Below are 21,170 nucleotides of genomic sequence, written 5' to 3'. Positions count from 1 at the left end.
TCAGAATTTCTAATTCACCCCAAAAATAAACACAAACAAGTATCACGTCTGATTTTCTGCTCCTAATAGGGGTGGATTTTATACGAACGAGAAACACACTGTAATAACACATCACTTCACAACGGTGGTGCACCTCAAAATAACGCAGAAGCTGTGACACTTTACCAATTCAGACCATTTCAGCTTCTGGAATGTTAATAAAATATCAGCAAATGTATAGAAAGTTATAATCACTGTCTCAAAGAGCAGGACCAACAGCTCCGAATGCAAACAGATGGAGACAAGATCAAAGGCCTACAGCACCACAGGCTGATAAAATGTCTGCGATTATAAAATATTTTAGTCGGGCTTTGACCAGGACAGTAATAAAACCTCCCCGAACCAGTGTTATGTGTTTGTGTTATGTTGAATTGCCAACACATTTGAATCTTTCTCATTCATTCCCGTGCTGAGAACTTGGATCAGATTCCCACATGATGGATGGTTCTCTTCCTGCCACTGTCGAGAGTAGCGCTGCACTCAATGTGGATAGCCGATTTAGAAAGCAAATCATTTCTGGAGTGATATCTGGAATACGAGGGAGTGTTTTCCACAATTAGAAATTGCAGCCAATTTTCCAGATGGAGTGTAGGGAAATATTTTGCAACAATAACAGTGAATGATGAGCAAATCAGCATGAGTTTCGCGTGTAGAGGTTATCATTCGAGGGAACAATTAATACTAACTCTCTCCACTTCTGATCTCTCTGTGAGGATTGGCATGTGTTTCTTCGTCTTACCCTTCCTCAAGTTCACAATCAGCTCTTGCGTCTTACTGATGTTGAGTGCTAGGTTTTGACTGTGACACCACTCCACCAGTTGGCATATCTCACTCCTGTACGCCCTTGCATCACCACCTGAGATTCTACCAACAATGCTTGTATCGTCAGAAAATTTGTAGATGTTGTTTGAGCTATGCCTAGCCACACAGTCATGTGCATACGGGGAATAGTGCAGTGGGCTAAACGCACACCCCTGAGTAGTGCCAGTGTTGATCGTCAGCGAGGAGATATTCTCACCAATCCACAGATTATGGTCTTCCAGTTAGGAAGAGGGCACAGCATCAGGATAGAGGGGAGTCCATTCAAAACAGTGATGCAGAGAAATTTCTTTAGCCAGAGGGTGGTAATTCGGTGGAATTTGTTGCCTCATGCAGCTGCAGAAGCCACGTTATTGATTATATTTAAGGCAGAGATTGTTAGATCCTTGACTTGACATGGCATCAATGATTACGGGGAGATGGCTGGGAACTGGGGTTGAGGAGAAGACAAAAAAAGATCAGACATAATTGAATGGCCGAGCAGACTCGATCAGGCAGAGGACCTAATTCTGCTGTTATTCTTTTTGGCCATTATGATATTAGATGTAATTATGATATGAAGTACAGAGCAGCAAACATAAATGAGAGGGCATCTCAGAAAAATGAATTATCACTCTGGGGAAAAACGCTAACCAGTGTAATCAGTATGTCCCTGATGGAAGCCATCCCAGTGATCTGAGCAGACAAGGTGTTGACAAAGAAACATCGAGTGCCCGACTCAGAGTTAGGGACAACTACCCAGAATCCGAGGGAATTACAGGAAAAACTGGTTGACATTAAAAAAAAATCAACAATACATAAAATACAACCAGGGTAGTAAGTGCAGAAAATGCCAAGAGAAACCAGACACAATCCAAGACATTCCAGGATCCTGCAGCAGTTTCACTCAATCTTAGCAAATAACATTCAACAAAATCTTGCTTTAAGAGTCTCCATCACTTCATAAAGACACCATAAATTCAAGCCTGATCCAGTTTTAGCGTCAAAATTTTACAAATTATACGATAATCAAAACATTATTTCAGATAGGGCAATCCATAATAACCACCTGAATAAAATATTACAGGATAAACAAGCAGGAACAGCTCCTTCAGTCGATAAAACTATTCCCAACATACACGTTCCTGAACCAGTGGAGCACCTCACCACATGTATTGCTTGTGTCATCAGTCAGACAAACAAAAGATTTTCTCTGTCAATCAGCTTCCAAATGTTTCCACTCTGTTGCAGCCACGTCCCACTGCTGATTCCCTTCTCCTCGTCATATGTTCTTACCCCGACCATTGTCCAGAGCCCCAAACTTTGCCCTGTGCAGACCTGCCTCTGGTTTCTAACTCTGCTACGTTGCACATCCAATTGATGGTTTCCCATTCTGCTTTCAGTCTTTAGACTAAGAACCTTTTAGGAGCAGGAAAATGACCCATAATGTGAAAATCAGCCATGAATAAGGAAATTAACTACCAATGCCATTCTCCATCAGCCCAGAGATTTGAAGGGTGAAGAAGATCTCAGACAGAACTGCAGTCAGCTCGACTTCTTCAGTCTGCAGGAAATTCAAGGGAAACGTCTTCACCCACAGAGAGGTGACTGTTTGGAACTCATCACCACAGAGAGATCGAGAGGGGAACAGGGGAAGATTTAAAAGGACCGTCATGGAACTGAATCATTGGCAGGATCAGTTGGCCTGAGTTAACTCTCTACTGTACACTAGGTGTGTTATAAATTCACTAAGTACTGATGACAAACTTCAAAACAGAAGTGGTTTATTTGTCTCAGATCCAGAATATTAAACTCCAGTCCCATTAAAGGTGAATGTGGAGCAGAAGAAACTCCTCCCATGCCCAGTGACCAGGGTGCTGTACTGGGTGTGGTGAGCAGCAGCAATAATTGCAGAGTTCAGCACTGACAGTCAATCTCAAAATTGCATTCAGCAATGGTGATGGACAAATATCCAGCATGCAGTTTATTGAAAGTTTCTCCCAGTGTGAACCCGGCAGTGTGTCACAAGGTTAGATAACTGAGTGAAACATTTACCACATTTCCCACATTTACTACAGGCGAACGGCCTCTCGCCAGTGTGAACACTCTGGTGACTCTGTAGTGGGATGATTGAGTGAATCTCTTCCCACAGTCTGAGCAGGTGAATGGCTTCTCCCCGTTGTGAACTCGCTGGTGTCTCTGTAGGTGGCATGACTGAGTGAATGTCTTCCCACAGTCTGAGCAGGTGAACGGCGTCTCCCCAGTGTGAACTCGTTTGTGAATTTGTGGGTCGGATGACCGACTGAATGTCTTCCCACAGACTGAGCAGGTGAACGGCCTCTCCCCAGTGTGAACTGATTGGTGTCTCCGTAGGTCAGGTGGTCCATGGAATCCCTTCCCACAATCAGAACAGGTGAACGGTTTCTCCCCTGTATGAACACGGTGATGTACCTGGAGATCAAATGACTGAGTGAATCTCTTCCCACAGTCTGAGCAGGTGAATGGCCTCTCCACAGTGTGAACTCGCTGATGTACCTTCAGTTTAGATGAGAAAGTGAATCCCTTCCCACAGTCTGAGCAAGTGAACGGCCGCTCCCCGGTGTGAATTTGCTGATGAGCCATTAGGTCAGATGATCGAGTGAATCCTTCCCCACAAATTCAGCAGATGACCAGCCTCTGCCCAGTCTGAAATGACTGTAAGTCCACAAGTGGGAAGATCGACTGAATCCCTTCTCACACACAGAACAGGTGAATGGCCTTGCCCCAGTGTGAACTTGCTGATGTACCTTCAATTGAGATGACCAACTGAATCCATTCCCACTGTCTGAGCAGGAGAACATCTTCTCCCCTTTTTTAAATTGGCATGCATGCCAGTCGGTCAGATGACCGAGTGAATCCCTGCCCATAATCTGAACAGCAAGGCTGGTTGAATGAATCCCTTGCTCCACTTCTTAAATATCTGGACAGAGACAGCAAATCTGGTGTGCTGTGTTTGAGATTCCTGTAGACAAATTCCTTCAAATTTCTAACCTGTAATAAGATTTACAAAAACCATCAATGGATGAAAGACAACATTACATATGAGATCACTTCAGTTGCTCACATGTGATCTGTTACTGTGAGGTTCAACCCAAGTTGGAGAGAGAAATCACCTTTTGACTGGACACAGTGCTGGTATCTGGAATTACCAACGAATTCCCTGATGCTCTTCCTCTCTCTGAGAATGGGGCATTTCAGCCATCTCCAATCTGTGACCTGGCTCAGTTGACTCTCTCCACTGGTATTATTCCCTGTTCCCACTGAGCTGCATGGGTGCCTGGCCCCACAGTAACTGAAATACTCTCACACAAATAGCCTTTGTTGACGTACAGCTGGGATTTTCTTTTATGTACTGTTAATTTAAAGTGCCACAATTTTAACACCATGTAAATATCTCCTACTCAGATGTATGGTTGGTCTGCACATCTGTTAAAAGGAAATTGAGTGAATGTTATTATTATTTAAGGTTCTTGTCATAGACATGGAAAAGTACAACACAGAAACAGGCCCTTTGGCCCATCTAGTTTGTGTTGAACTATTTAAACTGTCTATCCCCGTACACCTACCATCCAGGTACCTACACAAACTTCTTAGATATTGAAAATGAGCTCGCATGTAACTGTTGGGCAGTCTGTTCATTCCTCACCTGGATGACAGTCTGCATGAAGAAGTTTCCCCTCATGTCCCCATTAATGTTTCACCTTTCACCCTTAACCCATGGCCTCTGGCTTTAGTCCCACCCCATCTCAGTGGAAAAAGCCAGCTTGAATTTACCCTGTATTTAACCCTCATAATTGTGGTATACCTCCATCAAATCTCCCCTTAATCTTCTACATTCCAAGGAATAAAGTACTGACCTGTTCAGTCTCTCCTTGTAACCCAAGTGCTCCAGACCTGCCAACATCCTTGTGAATTTTCTCTGAACTCTCTGAACTTCTTTTACATCTTTCATGTAGGCAGGTGACCAAAACCGCACACAATACTCCAAACTAGGCCTCACCAATATCTTGTACAAAGTCAACATAACGTCCATCTCCTGTACTCAGTACTTCGGTTTATGAAGGCCAATGTGACGAAATCTTTCATTCCGTCCCTATCGAACTGTGACACCACTTTCAGTGAGATATAGACCTGTTTTCCCAAATCCCTTTCTTCTACAACACTCCTCAGTGCCCGACCAGTCACTGTGTAAGACATACCCTGGTAGGTCCTACCAAAGTGCAACAACTCACACTTGTCTGCATTAAATTCCATTTTCCATTTCTCAAACCATCTTTCCACCTGGTCCATTTGCACTGCCAGCCCTGATAGTCTTCCTCGCAGTCCGCTGAATCCCCAGTCTTGGCTTCAACCACAAATTTGCTGATCCATTTAAACACACTATCATCCAGATTACTGATATAGATGACAAACAACAACAGATCCATAACTGATCCCTCTGGCACACCACTAGTCACAGCCTCCAGTCAGAGAGGCAACCATCAGCTACCACATTCTGGCTTCTCCCAAGGACAGGGTCTCATCCAATTTAATATCTCATCTTGAATGCTGCATGTCTGAAACTTCTTGACCAACCTCCAATGTGAGACTTTGTCAAGTGCCTTGCTAAAGTCCATGCAGACAACATCTAGTGCCTTGCCTTCATCCACTTTCCTGATAACTTCCTCAAGAAACTCTATTATTGGATAGACATGACCTACCATGCACAAACACATGCTCTCTATCCTTCATAAGTCCACATCTATCCAAATACTTATTTATCCGGTTCCTGCACATACGTTAGAATAACTTTCCCCTTACTGATGTCAAGCTCACCAAGATACAATTTCCTAGTTGATTTTCAGAGCCTTTCTTGAACAGTGGTACAATATTGGCCGTCCTACAATTCTCCACTACCTCACCGGATACTAAGGACGATTTAAATATCTGTGTTTGGGCCCCAACAATTTCTGCACTTATCTTCCGCAGATTCCTGGGGAACAACTTATCAGGCCCTGGGGATTTACCCATGTTAATTTGCCTTAAGACAGCAAACACCTCCATCTCTGTAATCTGTACAGGGTCCAAGAAGTTGATGTTGATTTGCGTCACTTCTACAGACTCTGTGTCCATCTCCTGAGTAAATACAAATGCAGAAAAAATCTCCCCCATCTATTTTGTCTCCTCATATGGATTACCATTCTGATCCTGCAGAGGATTAATATTTTTTCTTTGCAATCTTTTTGCTCTTAACATACCTACAGAATCCCTGAGGATTCTCCTTCACCTTGTCTGATGGGGCAACCTCATGCCTTCTTTTATTTCTTTCACAAGTGTTCACTTGAATTTCCTGTACTTCATAAGTACCCCATTTGTTCCTATCCACCTGTACCTGGTATGCACCTCCTTTTTATTGATCTGGGAGATGGAAGCCAAAGGGGTGATAGAGCTGCGTGGTGGGAGGTGGGGCATGGGGGGGGTAAACTAAAATTGCAGGGGGAATAACAGAACAGATAGTGGTGGGGTAGTGCAGACAGGTGTTGTTCAGACCTCAGACAAGGTCAGGAATGAAAAACGTTGAGCATGATGCAGTGAATATGCTCAGCCCTGTATATTTCAATACAAGGAACACCGTAGGAAAGGTGGATGTGTTCAGGGCATGGATCAACACCTAGAATTATGAGACTAGGATCTGGCAACTGTGGACTGGGACAGGCTGCTTTATGGCAAAGGTATGCTTGGTAATTGAGAGGCCTTCAAAGTGAAATTTTGTAAGTACAAAGCGGGTATGTGCTTCTTAGAATAAAAGGTACAGATAGAAACTGCAGGGAACCTTGGATTTCAAGAAATATTGAGACCCTGGTGAAGCACAAAATGGAGTTGTATAACAGGGATAGAAAGGTAGGTTCTTATGGAGTATAAACAATGCAAGAGAACAAATAAGATATAAATCAGGATGGCTAAAAGAAGGAATGAGTTTGCTGTTGCAAAAAAGATGAAGGATAATCCTCAGGGATTCCAGAGACAGATTAAGAGCAAAAGGATTGCAATGCACAAAGTTGATCCTCTGGAAGACTGGAATGGCAATCCACGTGTGGAACCAAAGCAGATGGGGAGATGTTAAATATTTTTTCATCTCTATTTACTCAGGAGATGGACACAGGGTCTATGGGAGTGTGGAAAAGGACATGACGTGGTGCTCCCTTGGACCCTACAGGAGGCAAGTGCAGAAGTTGTCGGGCCCCTAGCAGAGATAACCAAATCATCCTTAGTGAACGGGGGGAGGGGGGGGGCGGTTATCAGAGGGTTGTAGGATAGCCAAAGTTATTTCACTGTTCAACATAAAACATTGAAATCCACAGCATATTCCAAGCCATTCAGCCCACAATGTTGTGCCAACCACGGAATTTACTCTAGAAACTGCCTAGAGTTTCCCTAGCACCTAGTCCTCTATTTTCTAAGCCCCATGTACCTGTCTAAGTGGCTGATAAAAGACCCTATTGTATCTGCCTCAACCACCGTTGCTGGCAGTGCATTCCACCCACCCACCACTCTCTATGCAAAAACTTACCCCTGACTTTCCCTCTGTATCTATTTCCAAGCACCTTAAAATTATGCCCCCTTCTGTTAGCCATTTCAGCCCTGGGAAAAGCCTCTGACTATCCACACAAATAATGCCCCTCATCATCTTATGTACCTAAACAAGGCACTAAGCATAAACAAGGAAACTATACATTGTTTTCAGGATTTGTTGGAAGTATGCAAAATAATGAGGGTACAGATAGGGTCACTGCAAGGAGGTTTTTTCCACTGATGTTGGGTGGGATGACAACCAGAGGTCAAGTGGGTGTTACGAAGTACTGACCATGCAGGCTGCCCAAACATTTGCTTCTGGCCCTTTTCCTTTTTAGATAGTTTGAAATTGTAAAAGATGGAGATTAAAAAAAAACATCCTTGCTTAAACCATTAAAGAAATTTCTTATCTTTAACTTTATGCCTTTTGGAATTCAGGTCATCTTTTACTCGTTTAGCCATTCACAGTAAAAGAAATTTTGACCAGGGGTGCTCAAACTTCTGCATGCCAGTGTATATATCCTGTTTCTTCCAAATTACTTCCGGAAATTCCAGCCATTGCTGCTCTGTTTTCATCCTTGCCTGTGTTCTTCTCAAATCAATTTTGACCATATATTCTCTCAAGTCTCTCTAACTCTCTTTATTCCACATCTACTCCTCTGATGTCAGGCTGAATTTGATCACATTAAGATCACTTGCCCTTAGTGTTCTTTGAACGTAAGTGACGTAATAATTTCTGGATCATGACAACACGCAATCCAGAATAACTGATCCCCAAATGGGCTCAACCATGAGCTGTTCTAAAAAAGCATCCTATAGGCATTCTGGGAGTTCCTCATCTTGAGACCAACACCAACCCAATTTTCCTTATCACTTGCATGACAGCCCCTGTTGTAACGTTGCCCTTTTGGTACACATTTTCTATCTCCCATTGTAACTTGTGGACCACATACTTACTACTGTTTGGAGGTCTCTATACAATTCCCATCAGGGATCATTCTTTTACGTTTCCAGTTCCTTTATTCTACCCACAGATTCTACACCTTCCAACCCTATGCCAATATTAAATTTTACCAACACAGCCACACAACCCCACTACCAGCTTGTTCTTTCAAGAAACATAATTATCTGTGAAACAAGACGACCTGCAGATGCTAGAAATCTAGAGAACTACACACAAAGTGTTGGAGGAACTCAGCATGTCAGGCAACGTCTATGGATGGGAATCAACATTTTGGGCCAAGAAAGTTTATCGAGACTCTTGATACCCACGAATCTGGAATATCAACAAGCAAGTAGTGCAAAATAGAGAAAGTCTTTGACAGAATTTAGTTCAAGACTTAAAAATCTTGGCAAACAGAGCTCAATAGTTAACAAATACAACAAAGGTAATAAACACTTTCATCAATACCCACACTGACATTTTTTTAATAAAAACATCTTGGCCCAATTTCAATCAGTGGAGTTTACAAAGATAAATAAGAACTTTAGAAAAGTCTATTCACACTCAGACACCAGTGAATCTGCAGATGCTGGAAATAAATAAAAGCACAAAATGCTGGCAGAACTCAGCAGGCCAGACAGCATCTATGGGAGGAGGTAGTGACAATGATTCGGGCTGAACCCCTTCATCAGGAGTGACACATTTAGGTTAACACCACCTTGGACAGAAGGAGGAAGAAGAAAAACACACATGAAAAAAATCAGACGACAGTCAGATAAAACTTGTAAGTATATACTTTCATCAAAAATGAACAGGATTTAGCACTCCATGTGTGCATATGCAATCATGATAAGAAATACAGACCAGAAAACTTCAATGAGAGGCCATATCAGAAAAATAAATCATCACTCTGGAAGAAAACATTAAACAGTGGAATGAGTATGACCCTCCATGGGAGACATCTCAACGATCTGAGCAGATGAGATGGTGACAAGGAAGCACCATGCACCTGACTGAGAGTTGGAGACCTCTTCACAGAAACCCAAGGGTTTCTTGCAGAAATACAGGGCAAGGTGGTTAACAAAAGGAAGAAAAAAACAAAAATACATGACATACAAACAAACAAGGCAGTAAGTGCAGAAAATGCCAAGAGAAACCAGACACAATCCAACACATTCCAGGATCCCGCAGCAGTTTAATTCATTCTGATTACCTACAAAGGTACAATCAAGTGGCAAATATCATTCATCAAAATCTTGCTTTAAAATACAAACTCATCAATGCCCACCATAACTTAATAAAGGCACAATGAATTCAAGCCTGACCCAGTTTTAGAGTCAAAGTCTTACAAACGTCTGTACAAATTATATGATAATCAATACATTATTTCAGAGAGGATAATCCATGATAGCCATCTGGATATAATATTACTGGATAAACAAGCAGGAACAAGTCCCTCAATGGATAAAACCATTCCCAACACACATGTACCTCAACCAGTGGAGAACCTCACCACAGGCATTGTTTGTGTCATCAGTCAATCGACTGATTGTCTCTGTCAATCAGCTTCCAAATGTTGCTACTCTGACATTTGTTGCCACACCCCGCTGCTGATTCCCTTCTCCTCATCATAAGTTCTTAACCCGACCATCGGCCAGAGCCCCAAATTCTGCCCTGTGCAGACCCACCTCTGGTATCTGACCCTGCTCAGTTAAACATCCAACTGATGTTTTCCCATTCTGTTTTCGGCCTTCAGAGGACAGTGATGTTCTCTAAAAACCCTTTAGCAGCAGGGAAAATGACCCATAATGTGGAAATTAGTCGTGATTATGGAGATTAACAACCGATATCATTCTTCCTCAGCCCAGAGATTTGAGGGGTGAAGAACATCTCAGACAGAACTGTAATCAGCTCGACTTCTTCAGTCTGCAGAAAATTCAAGGGAAACATTTTCACCCACAGATGATGACTGTTTGGAACCCATCACCAGAGGGAGATTGAGAGATGAGCAACAGGGGGGGCCGGATTTAAATAGACTGTCATGGAAATGAATAACTGGCAGGGTCCAGCTGGCCTGAGTTGATTCTCTACTGTACACTAGGCGTGTTATAAATGCACTAAGTACCAGAGACAGAGTTTAAAATAGAATTGATTTATTTGTCTCAGATCCAGTTCCATTAAAGGTGAATGTGCAGCAGAAGAAACTCCTCCCAGTGACCAGGGTGCAGAACTGTGTGTGGTGAATAGCAGCAATAATTGCAGAGTTCAGCACCGACAGTCACTCTCGAAATTGCATTGTGCAACAGCGATGGACAAATATCCAGCATGCAGCTTATTGAAACTTTCTCCCCAGTGTGAACCCAGTAGTGTGTCACAAGGTTAGATGACTGAGTGAATCCCTTCTCACATTCACAGCAGGTAAACTGCCTCTCCCCAGTGTGAACCCAATGATGCACATTTGATGGAGATGGCTGAGAAAACACTTCCCAATGTCTCAGCAGGTGATCGGCCTTTACCCGAAGTGAACTTGCTGGTGTCTCTGTAGATTGGATGACTGAGTGAATCCCTTCCCACGTTCTGAGCAGGTGAACGGTCTCTACCCACTGTGAACTCGCTGGTGTGCTAATAGTGAGGATGACCGAGTGAATCCCTTCCCACATTCACAGCAGGTGAACGGCTTCACCCCAGTGTGAACTCGCTGATGTCTATGAAGGTTTGATGATTGATGGAACCCCTTCCCACAGACTGAGCAGGTGAATGGTCTCTCCCCAGTGTGAACTCGCTGGTGTATCTGTAGATCAGATAACCGAGCGAATCCCTTCCCACATTCACAGCAGGTGAACGGCTTCACCCCAGTGTGAACTGACTGGTGTCTCTGTAGGTTGGATGACTGAGTGAATCCCTTCCCACATTCTGAGCAGGTGAACGGCCACACCCCACTGTGAACTGACTGATGTACCAGTAGTTCAGATGACTGAGTGAATCCTTTCCCACATTCTGCGCAGGTGAATGGCCACTCCCCAGTGTGAACTGACTGGTGTGCCAATAGTGAGGATGACCGACTGAATCCCTTCCCACAGTCTGAGCAGGTGAACTGCTTCACCCCAGTGTGAAATTGCTGGTGTCTATGAAAGTTGGATGATTTATGGAATCCCTTCCCACAGACTGAGCAGGTAAACGGCCTCTCGCCAGTGTGAACTCGCTGGTGTATCTGTAGATCAGATGACCGAGCAAATCCCTTCCCACATTCACAGCAGGTGAATGGCCTCTCCCCGGTGTGAACTCGCCCGTGTGTCAGCAGATCAGATGACCGAGTGAATCCCTTCCCACAGTCTGAGCAGGTGAATGGCCACTCCCCACTGTGAACTGACTGGTGTCTCTGTAGGGTGGATGACTGTGTGAATCTCTTCCCACAGTCTGAGCAGGTGAAAGGCTTCTCCCCAGTGTGAACTTGCTGGTGTCTCTGTAGGTGTGATGACTGTGTGAATCTCTTCCCACAGACTGAGCAGGTGAACGGCCTCTCCCTGGTGTGAACTGACTGGTGTCTCTGTAGGGTGGAAGAGTGAGTGAATCTCTTCCCACAATCTGAGCAGGTGAAATCCCTCTCTGCAGTGTGAACTAACCGATGTAGCAGTAGGTGAGATGACCGAGTGAATCCCTTTCCGCAGTCTGAGCAGGTGAATGGCCTCTCCCCAGTATGAACTCGTTGATGTACCTTCAACTTAGATGATTCAGTGAATCTCTTCCCGTAGTCCAAGCAGGTGAACGGCCGCTCCCCGGTGTGAACTCGCTGATGAGCCATTACCGAGAGAATCCTTCCCCACAAATTCAGCAGATGACCAGCCTCTGCCCAGTGTGAACTGACTGGTTTGTCCACAGGTGGGATGACCGACTGAATCCCTTCTCACCCACAGAACAGGTGAATGGCCTTGTCCCAGTGTGAATTTGCTGATGTACCTTCAGTTGTGATGACCAACTGAATCCATTCCCACTGTCTGAGCAGGTGAATGGCCACTCCCCCGTGTAAAATAACAGGTGTGCCAGTCGGTTAGATGACTGAGTGAATTCCTCCCCACAGTCTGAGCAGGAAGGATGGTTGATTGAATCCCTTGTTGCACTTCTTAAATATCTAGACAGAGACAGCAAAAACTGCTGTGTTGTGTTTGAATTTCCATTAACAAATCCCTTGTCATTTTTAACCTGTAAAAAAGATTTACAAAATCCATCAATGGGTGAAGAACATTTCAGATGAGATCACTTGCGTTGCCAAGGTGTGATCTGATAATCACATTGTTACAGTGAGGTGCAACCCAAGCTGGAGAGAGAAATCATCTTCTAACTGGGCGCAGAGCTGGTATCTGGAATGACCATCAAACTCTCTGATGCCCTTCCTGTCTCTATGAGAATGGGGCATTTCTGTCATCTCCAATCTGTGACCTGGCTCAGTTCGACTTTCTCCGTTGGTATTATTCCCTGTTCCCACTGAGCTGCATGGGGGCCTGGCCCCACAGTAAATGAAACACTCACACAAATACCGTTGTTAACGTGCAGCTGGGATTTTCTTTTACGTACTGTTAATCTAAAGTGCCGCAGTTTCAACGCCATGTAAATATCTCCTACACAGATGCATAGTTGTTCTGCACAGCTGTTAAAATACTAATATTTGCTCTAATTCCTTATTTCAGGTTCTTGTCACAGCCATAGAAAAGTACAACACAGAAACAGACTTCTTGGCCCATCCAGTTTGTGTAGAACTATTTAAACTGTCGACTCCCATACACCTACCATCCAGGTACCTATACAAAGCTCTGAAATGTTTAAATCGAGCTTGCATGTACCAGCTGGGTTGTTGGCTCGTTCCACACCCAGATGACCAACTGTGTGAAGGAGTTTCTCATCGTGTTCTCCTTAACGTTTCACCTTTCACCCTTAACCTATGGCCTCTAGTTGAAGTCCCACCCCATCTCAGTGGTAAAAGCCAGCTTGTATTTACCCTATCTATACCCCTCATAATTTTGGTATACTTTTCTCAAATCTCCCCTCAATCTTCTCCGTTTCAAGGAATAAAGCACAGACCTGTTTAATCGCTCCTTATAACCCAAGTCCTCCAGACATGGAAACATCCTTCTGAATTTTCTCTCGACTCTTTCAACCTCTTTTACACCTTCCTGTAGATTGGTGACCAAAACTGCACACAATACTCTAAATTTGGCCTCACCAATAACAATTGGTTTATGAAGGCCAATGTGGCAAAATCTTTCTTTCTATTCCCATTGATCTGTGACATCATTTTCAGTGAGTTATGGGCCTGTATTCCCAAATCACTTTTGTCTCGAGCACTCCTCAGAGCCCGACCAGTCACTGTGTCAGACATAGGTCCTACCAAATACAACACTTCCCTCTTGTCTCCATTAAATTCCATTTTCCGTTTCTCAACCCAGTTTTCCAGCTAGTCCAGATCACACGGCAAGCCATGACAGTCTTCCTCGCTGTCCACTACACCTCCAGACTTGGTTTCATCCACAAATTTGCTGATTCAGTTAACCATGTTATCATCCAGATTACTGATATAGATGACAAACAACAACAGATCCAGCACTGATCCCTGTGGCAATCACTAGTCACAGGCCTCTGGTCAGACAGGCAACCATCTGCAACCACACCCTGGCTTCTCCCAAAGACAGTGTCTCATCTAGTTTACTAACTCATCTTGAATGCTGAGTGACTGAACCCTCTTGATCCACCTCCCATATGAGACTTCGTCAAGTGCCTTGCTAAAGTTCATGTAGACCACATACAGTGCCTTGTTTTCATCCACTTTCCTAATAACTTCCTCGAGAGACTGTATAAGATCGGTTAGACATGACCTACGACGCACAACCCCATGCTGCCCATCCTTAATCAGTCCACATCTATCCAAATACTTATACATCTGGTTCCTGCGCATACGTTCCAATAACTTTCCTATTACTGATGTCAAGCTCACCAACGTACAATTTCCTTGTTTATTTTTAGAGCCTTTCTTGAACAGCGGAACAACATTGGCTGTCCTGCAATCCTCCAGTACCTCACCTGTCACTGATGATGATTTAAATATCTGTGCTTGGGGCCCGACAATTTCTGCACGTCCTCCACAGAGTCCCAGGGAACAACTTGTCAGACCCTGGGGATTTGCCTTCGGACAACAAACATCTCCACCTCTGTAATCTGTACAGGGTCCATGAAGTTGATGCTGCTTTGCTTCACTTCTATAGACTCTGTGACCACCTCCTGAGTAAATACGGATGCAAAAAAAAATTTAAATCTCCCCCATATATTTTGTCTCCTCATATGGATTACCATTCTGATCTTCTATAGGATTAATTTTTTTCTCTTGCAAACTTTTTGGTCTTATCTGCATATCTGCAGAATCCCTGAGGATTTCCCTTCAGCTTCTCTGAAGGGTCAACCTCATGCCTTCTTTTATTTCTTTCATAAGTGTTCAGTTGAATTTCCTGTATTTCATAAGTAGCCCATTTGTTCCTATCTGCCTGTACCTGGTCTGCACCTCCTTTTTATTGATCTGGGAGAGGAAAGCCAAAGGGGTGACAGAGCTGCATGGTGGGAGATGGGGGTAAGGGGAGTGTTTAAACTAAAGTTGCAGGGGGAATGGGAGCCTGAATAACAGAACAGATAGTGGAGGGGTTCTGGATACAGATGTTGTTCAGACCACAGACAAAGTCAGGAATGAAAAAAGTTGAACATGTTGTAGTGAATATGCTGAACACTGTATATTTCAATACAAGGTGCATCGTAGGAAAGGCTGATGTGTTCAGGGACGGATCAACAACTGGAATTCTGGCACCTGTGGACTGCGACAGGCTGCTTTATGGCAAAGGTGTGCTTGGTAAGTGGGGGGCCTTCGGAGTGAAATTTTGAAAGTACAAAACGGGTATGTGCTTCTTAGAATAAAAGGTACAGATAGAAACTGTAGAGAACCTTGGATTTCAAGAAATATTGAGACCCTGGTGGAGCACAAAACGGAGTTATATAACAGGGATAGGCAGGTAGGTTCTTATGGAGTATAAGCAATGCAAGAGAACAAATAATAAATAAATCAGGATGGCTAAAAGAAGGAATGAGTTTGCTGTTGCAAAAAAGATGAAGGATAATCCTCAGGGATTCCAGAGATAGATTAAGAGCAAAAGGATTGCAAGGCACAAAGTTGGTCCTCTGGAAGACTGGAATGGCAATCCACGTGTAGAACCAAAGCAGATGGGGAGATGTTGAATATTTTTTCATCTCTATTTACTCAGGAGATGGACACAGGGTCTATGGGAGTGTGGAAAAGGACATGACATGGTGCTCCCTCTGACCCTACAGGAGGCAAGTGCAGAAGTTGCCGGGCCCCTAGCAGAGATAACCAGATCATCCTTGGTGAACGGGGGGTGGTTATCAGAGGATTATAAGATAGCCAAAGTTATTTCACTGTTCAACATAAAACATTGAAATCCACAGCATATTCCAAGCCATTCAGCCCACAATGTTGTGCCAATGACGTAATTTACTCAAGAAACTGCCGAGAGTTTCCCTAGCGCATAGCCCTCTATTTTTCTATGCTCCATGTACCTGTCTAAGAGGATGTTAAAAGACCCTACTGTATCTGCCTCGACCACTGCTACTGGCAGTGCATTCCACACACCCACCACTCTCTGTGTAACGACTTACCCCTGACTTTCCCTCGTATCTATTTCCAAGCTCCTTAAAACTATGCCATTTCAGCCCTGGGAAAAGCCTCCGACAATCCACACAATCAATGCCCCTCACCATCTTATTCACCTAAACAAGGCTCTAAGCATAAACAAACAAACTATACATTGTTTTGAGGATTTGTTGGAAGAATGCAAAATAATGAGGGTACAGATAGGGTAAATGCAAGGAGGTTTTTTCCACTGAAGTTGGGTGGGATGACAACCAGAGGTGATGGGTGATTGGGGAAGGTGAAAATTTAACGGGAACATGTGGAAAACCTCTTCACCGAATCAATTGTGAGAGTGTGGAATGGGATGCCAGCACACTGGTGTATGTGAGCTCGATTTCACTATTTAAGAGAAGTTTGGATAGGAACCTGGATGGTAGGGGTGTGGGGGGGCTATCATCCCAGTGCAGGTCATTACATCAGACAGCTTAAATGTTTTCAGCATTGTCTAGATGGGACATATGGTCTGTTTCTGCACTGAACTTCTCCAGGTTTCTATGACAGAGAAGCTGGACAAAATTAATTGGAAGGAGAAACTGGTAGGAATGTCGATGGAGCAGCAATGGCTGGAGTTTCCGGGAACAATTCTGGAGGTGCATGGTAGATACATCCCAATGAAGCATTAGAATGGCAGGAAGTCAGAACAATGGATGAAATGAGAAGCCAAAGCCAACATGAAAGCCAAAGAGAGGGTATATAATAGAGCGAAAAATATTGGGAAGCTTTTACAAACTAACAGGTCTGAACAACATCTGTCTGGTGTCAAGAAAACAACCTCTTCCTCAATGTTGCAAAAATAAAAGAGCTGGTTGTGGTTTACAGAAGGAATGGAGACAGGGTAATCCCCTTTGCTGTTGAGAGGGTGAACAGCTGTACCGACGAAGAAGGGCCCAAAGGATATTGAGGACCCAATTCACCACAACCACAAACTGTTCCTGCTGCTACCATCCAGGAAACGGTACCACAGCAAAAGGACCAGCAGGCTCCAGGACATCATCTTCCACCAGGCCATCAGACTGATTAATTGATTTCTATGTTATATAGACTGTCCTAAGTGCAAACTATTTATATGAATTACAGATTGCACATTTAGATGGAGAAGTAACCAAAAGATTTCTACTCCTCATGTATATGAAGAATGTATGTAATAAAATCAATTCAATTTACCCTTTCCACTATCTGCTCTCTCATTCTGGCTCTCATTCCCCCTACAACTTATTTTAAACACATCATCTCCACCCCCCGACACTAGCTGTAGTAAGCCTTACCACAAGGATATTAGTCCCCTTCTTGTTCTGTTCCCCTAACTAACGAATCCTCTATCAACCCTTTGAATTACCTCTGCCAGGTAATCCACCCCTCCCCCCCAAACAGTTTCTAAAGTGGTCTACCTGTTGTTGTGGGGTTGACCACAAGCGTACTCTGTGAGGGCTGTTTCACCTCATTTCCCTTCCTGACTCTCACCCAGTTTCCTGTGTCCTGCACCTTGGGTGTATCACCACTCTTCATGTCATATTGATCACCTCCTCCAATTCCTGGATGATCCGGAATTCATCCATTTCCAGCTCCAACTCCTTAAGTGCAGGGTTACAAGCTGCAGCTGGATGTGCATCTTGTAGGTGAGGGTGTCAGGGACACTGGAGGTCTCCCCACCTTCCCACCAATGTCCCCTCTAACTTGTAATGACCAGTGTGCACATGAAGCCTGTATTGTGCATTTTAGTTAATCCAGTGTCAACATGTGCACAGTGAATTTCATATAGAGAGGTATTCATTTTAACAGCTAGCAAATCACTGTCGGTAACAAGTTTGATCTCCTCTGGGTCTAATCAAGTTCAGCTGCACTGTCACACAACCTATGTAACAGGCCTGTAACAGGTAATGAAGGATTTTCTCACCAGAGCTTTTGCACTTTGTCCATATGTGGATTGCTTGCTAAATTACACTTCAAAAAGTAACATTTCCAAGTATCACTCCACTTTTTCCCACTTGTAAATTCTCCAGCAACTTTTGCATCTCCACAATAGACACAGATAATACCAGTTTATGTATTGTACATAAATATTTCCCGGAACCCTCCCCTAGGTGAACTCATTGATGGCAATGCCTATGAATCTGAAGGGAAGGGGATTAGACTGTCTCATTGGAGACATCTGGCACATTTGTGATGAAGGGCAAAAAGCTGTTTGATATAATTACCTTCCCAGAGAGAATGAGTCAAAACATGTTCTCAAGGGTAGAAAAGTTCAGACCAGGAGGAGGTGGAACAAAGCCACACACACAAAATGCTGGAGGAACTCAGCAGGCCAGGCACCATCTATGGAAAAGAGTCCTAATGCTGAGTTCCTCCGGCATTTTGTGCGTGTTGCTTGGATTTCGAGCATCTGCAGATTTTCTCCTGTTTGGGATTGGAGGTAAAACAAATGTGATTTTATCAACAGCTTATGTAAAAGATTGTTGTGCCCTATCTCTGAGTTCCCAACCCTCACATTCAGATAGCTGGAGCTCTGTCTGAGAGATCCATCGGTTCCCATTCCCTCCTCAGCCGGAAGCTCCCCGGGACCCGTGTACGGATCGTGGGGCTGAGAAAGAGGGACGAGAGCAGGACTGTTCCGGGAATGAGGGTCAGAGTGACTAGACTCACTGCAATTGTCCCTCAGTTGGTGTTTTTAAGGCTGAACCGGAGAATCGTTCTTACCTGCGCCGAGTTCCGGAGGCCTTTTGTAAACTGCGCATGCGCAACATTCGCATCTTTGACGTCTGCGCATTCAATCGGGGCTTCAGAGCCGGCGAATTTATTATTGCAGCGCTTTCTGGGTAATCACGGTGCCATTAAAAGTTTCTGCAGACACCAGTTACATGTCCATATCATTTTTTTTTTGGTGTAGAAAACTCAGCAGCTCTTTTAACACAGAAAACAGCTCCCATAAAGAATACAATTAATATCAGCGAACTTTTTGCGTGTTTATTGCCAAAGTAGAACCTTCTTAAAAATGCAGATATGAAACACAAGACATTCTGCTGTTGCTGGAAATGTAGACACATACACATAAAATGCAGGAGGAAATCTGCAATTCGTGCAGCAGCTAAGCATAGTCCAGGCATGCTGAAGGGACTTGTCCAAAATGTTGTCTATTTATTCCTCTCCACATTTGCTTCCTGATTTGTTGAGTTCCACCAGTATTTTGCAGAAATAAACCACCTTTTTTTTCAATCAACCAGTTTCTAAATGTTTCTGATCTATCATTTGTAGCCACATCCTGTTGGTCTGATTCCTCGTCTTCCTCCTCTTTGTAAACTCCAGGCCCCATCTCTTTCTTGAGCCAGAAAGCCATGACTCAGGCTGGCAACTCTTTGGTTTCTGATTTTGCTCCATCGAAGATTCACTCCTTACTCCGCTATCAGACTTGAGAGGTGAATTGCACCAACCCAGCTGTCTAAGACACAGTCCTTTGAAGTTAGTGAAAATCACCCAAAACGTTGAAAAGAGCAAGGCTGACAAGTGAAGTCAGAGCCAAAGTAAAAACAAAAGACGGTGTACAAGGAAGCCAGAGCTAGTGGGAAGGTAGAGGATTGGAGGCTTTTAAAAACTTGCAGAAGACATCCAGGAAGGTCATTCAGAAAGAACTGATGAATGATGCGAGGAAGCATGGGACTAATATCAAAGAGGATACTGAAAGCTTTTTTTAAGTATATAAAAGGTAAAAGAGAGTCAAGGGTAGATATAGGACCAATACAGAATGATGCTGGAGATATTGTAATGAGAAATGCAGAGATGGCAGTGGAACTGATTGAGCAGTTTGCATCAGTCTTCACAGTGGAAGATTTCTACAGTATATCAGATATTCAAGAGTATTAGGGAAGTGAAGTCTGTGCAGTGACAATTACGACTGAGAAGCTGCTGAGGAAGATAATGGTCTGAGTGTAGATAAATCTCCTGGACCTGATGGAATGCTCCCTCAGGTTCTGAAGGATGTAACTGGAGAGACTGCAGAGGCCTTAACGATGATCTTTCAAGAAACGACAGATTCTGGCATTGTACCGGATGACTGGTAAATTGCAAATGTTATCCGCAATTTCAGAAGAGAGGGAGGCAGAAGAAAGGAACCTATAGTCCTGTTAGCCTGGCATCAGTGGTTGGGAAGTTGTTGGAAGCGATTGTTAGGGATGAGATTATGGAGTATCTGAGACACATAACAAGAGATGCCAAAGCCAGCATGGATTCCTGAAAGGAAAACCCTGCCTGAGAAACCTACTGCAATTTTTCCAGGATATTACAAGCCAGGTAGACAAAGGACATGAAATAGATATAGTGTACTTGGATTTTCAGAAATCCTTTGACAAGGTGCTGCACATGAGGCCGCTTAGCAACAAGAGGTCATGGAATTACAGGGAAGTTACTGGCGTGGTTGAACATTGCTAGGTCAGCAGAAGAGTGGAAATAAATATATCGTTTTCTGACTGGCTGCCAGTTACCAGTGGAGTTCCACAGGGGTCAATTTTGGGATCGCTGCTTTTTACGATGTATGTCTATGATTTGGACTACAGTATTAATGGATTTGTGGATAAAATTGCCAATGATACAAAGATAGGTGGAGGATCGGGTAGTGTTGAGGAAACAGAAAGATTGCAGAGAGACTCAGATAGTTTAGGGGAACGAGCAAAGAAATGGCAAGTGAAATATAAAGTTGGAAAGTGGATGGTCATGCACTCTGGTGGAAGAAATAAACGGGCAGAGTATTATTTAGATGGGGAGATTCTTCAAAATACAGAGAGGCAAATGGACTTGGGAGTCCTTGTGCAGGATACCCTTAAGTTAATTTCCAGTTTGAGTCGGTGGTGAAGGCAGCAAATGCAATGTTGGCATTCATTACCCGACGTACAGGCTATAAGAGCAGGAATGTGATGTTGAGGCTCTACAAGACACTCGGGAGACAACACTTCGAGAATTGTGTGCAGTTTTGGGATCTTTATTTTAGAAACGATACACTGATGTTGGAGAGGTTCAGAGAAGATTCATGAGAATGATTCCAGGAATGAAAGGGTTACCGTATGAGGAGCG

The 21,170-nt window shown here is 43.7% G+C and overlaps 1 protein-coding gene across 1 annotated transcript; it reads right to left on the bottom strand.

The window, feature by feature from the left end:
* Positions 1–251: 251 nt before the first annotated feature.
* LOC132387746 (gastrula zinc finger protein XlCGF57.1-like) lies at positions 252–18,495 on the bottom strand. Its single transcript, XM_059960109.1, has 4 exons — positions 18,308–18,495; positions 10,976–12,571; positions 8,697–8,704; positions 252–3,486 (listed from the first exon to the last, which is right to left on the bottom strand). Exons 2-4 carry the CDS (start codon positions 12,171–12,173, stop codon positions 2,860–2,862), a joined length of 1,833 nt encoding a protein of 610 aa, XP_059816092.1. The 5' UTR covers positions 12,174–12,571; positions 18,308–18,495; the 3' UTR covers positions 252–2,859.
* Between the last annotated feature and the right edge of the window lie 2,675 nt (positions 18,496–21,170).

Source organism: Hypanus sabinus, unplaced genomic scaffold, assembly GCF_030144855.1.
Source record: "Hypanus sabinus isolate sHypSab1 unplaced genomic scaffold, sHypSab1.hap1 scaffold_217, whole genome shotgun sequence".
Classification (NCBI taxonomy): Eukaryota; Metazoa; Chordata; class Chondrichthyes; order Myliobatiformes; family Dasyatidae; genus Hypanus; species Hypanus sabinus.
Note: the sequence above shows the minus strand (reverse complement) of the source record. Positions and strands in the feature narration are given on the sequence as shown.

What these genes read in the sequence shown, in the direction of transcription:
- LOC132387746 (XM_059960109.1), bottom strand. Translation starts at nt 12,173, where the DNA reads ATGGCTCATCAGCGAGTTCACACCGGGGAGCGGCCGTTCACCTGCTTG.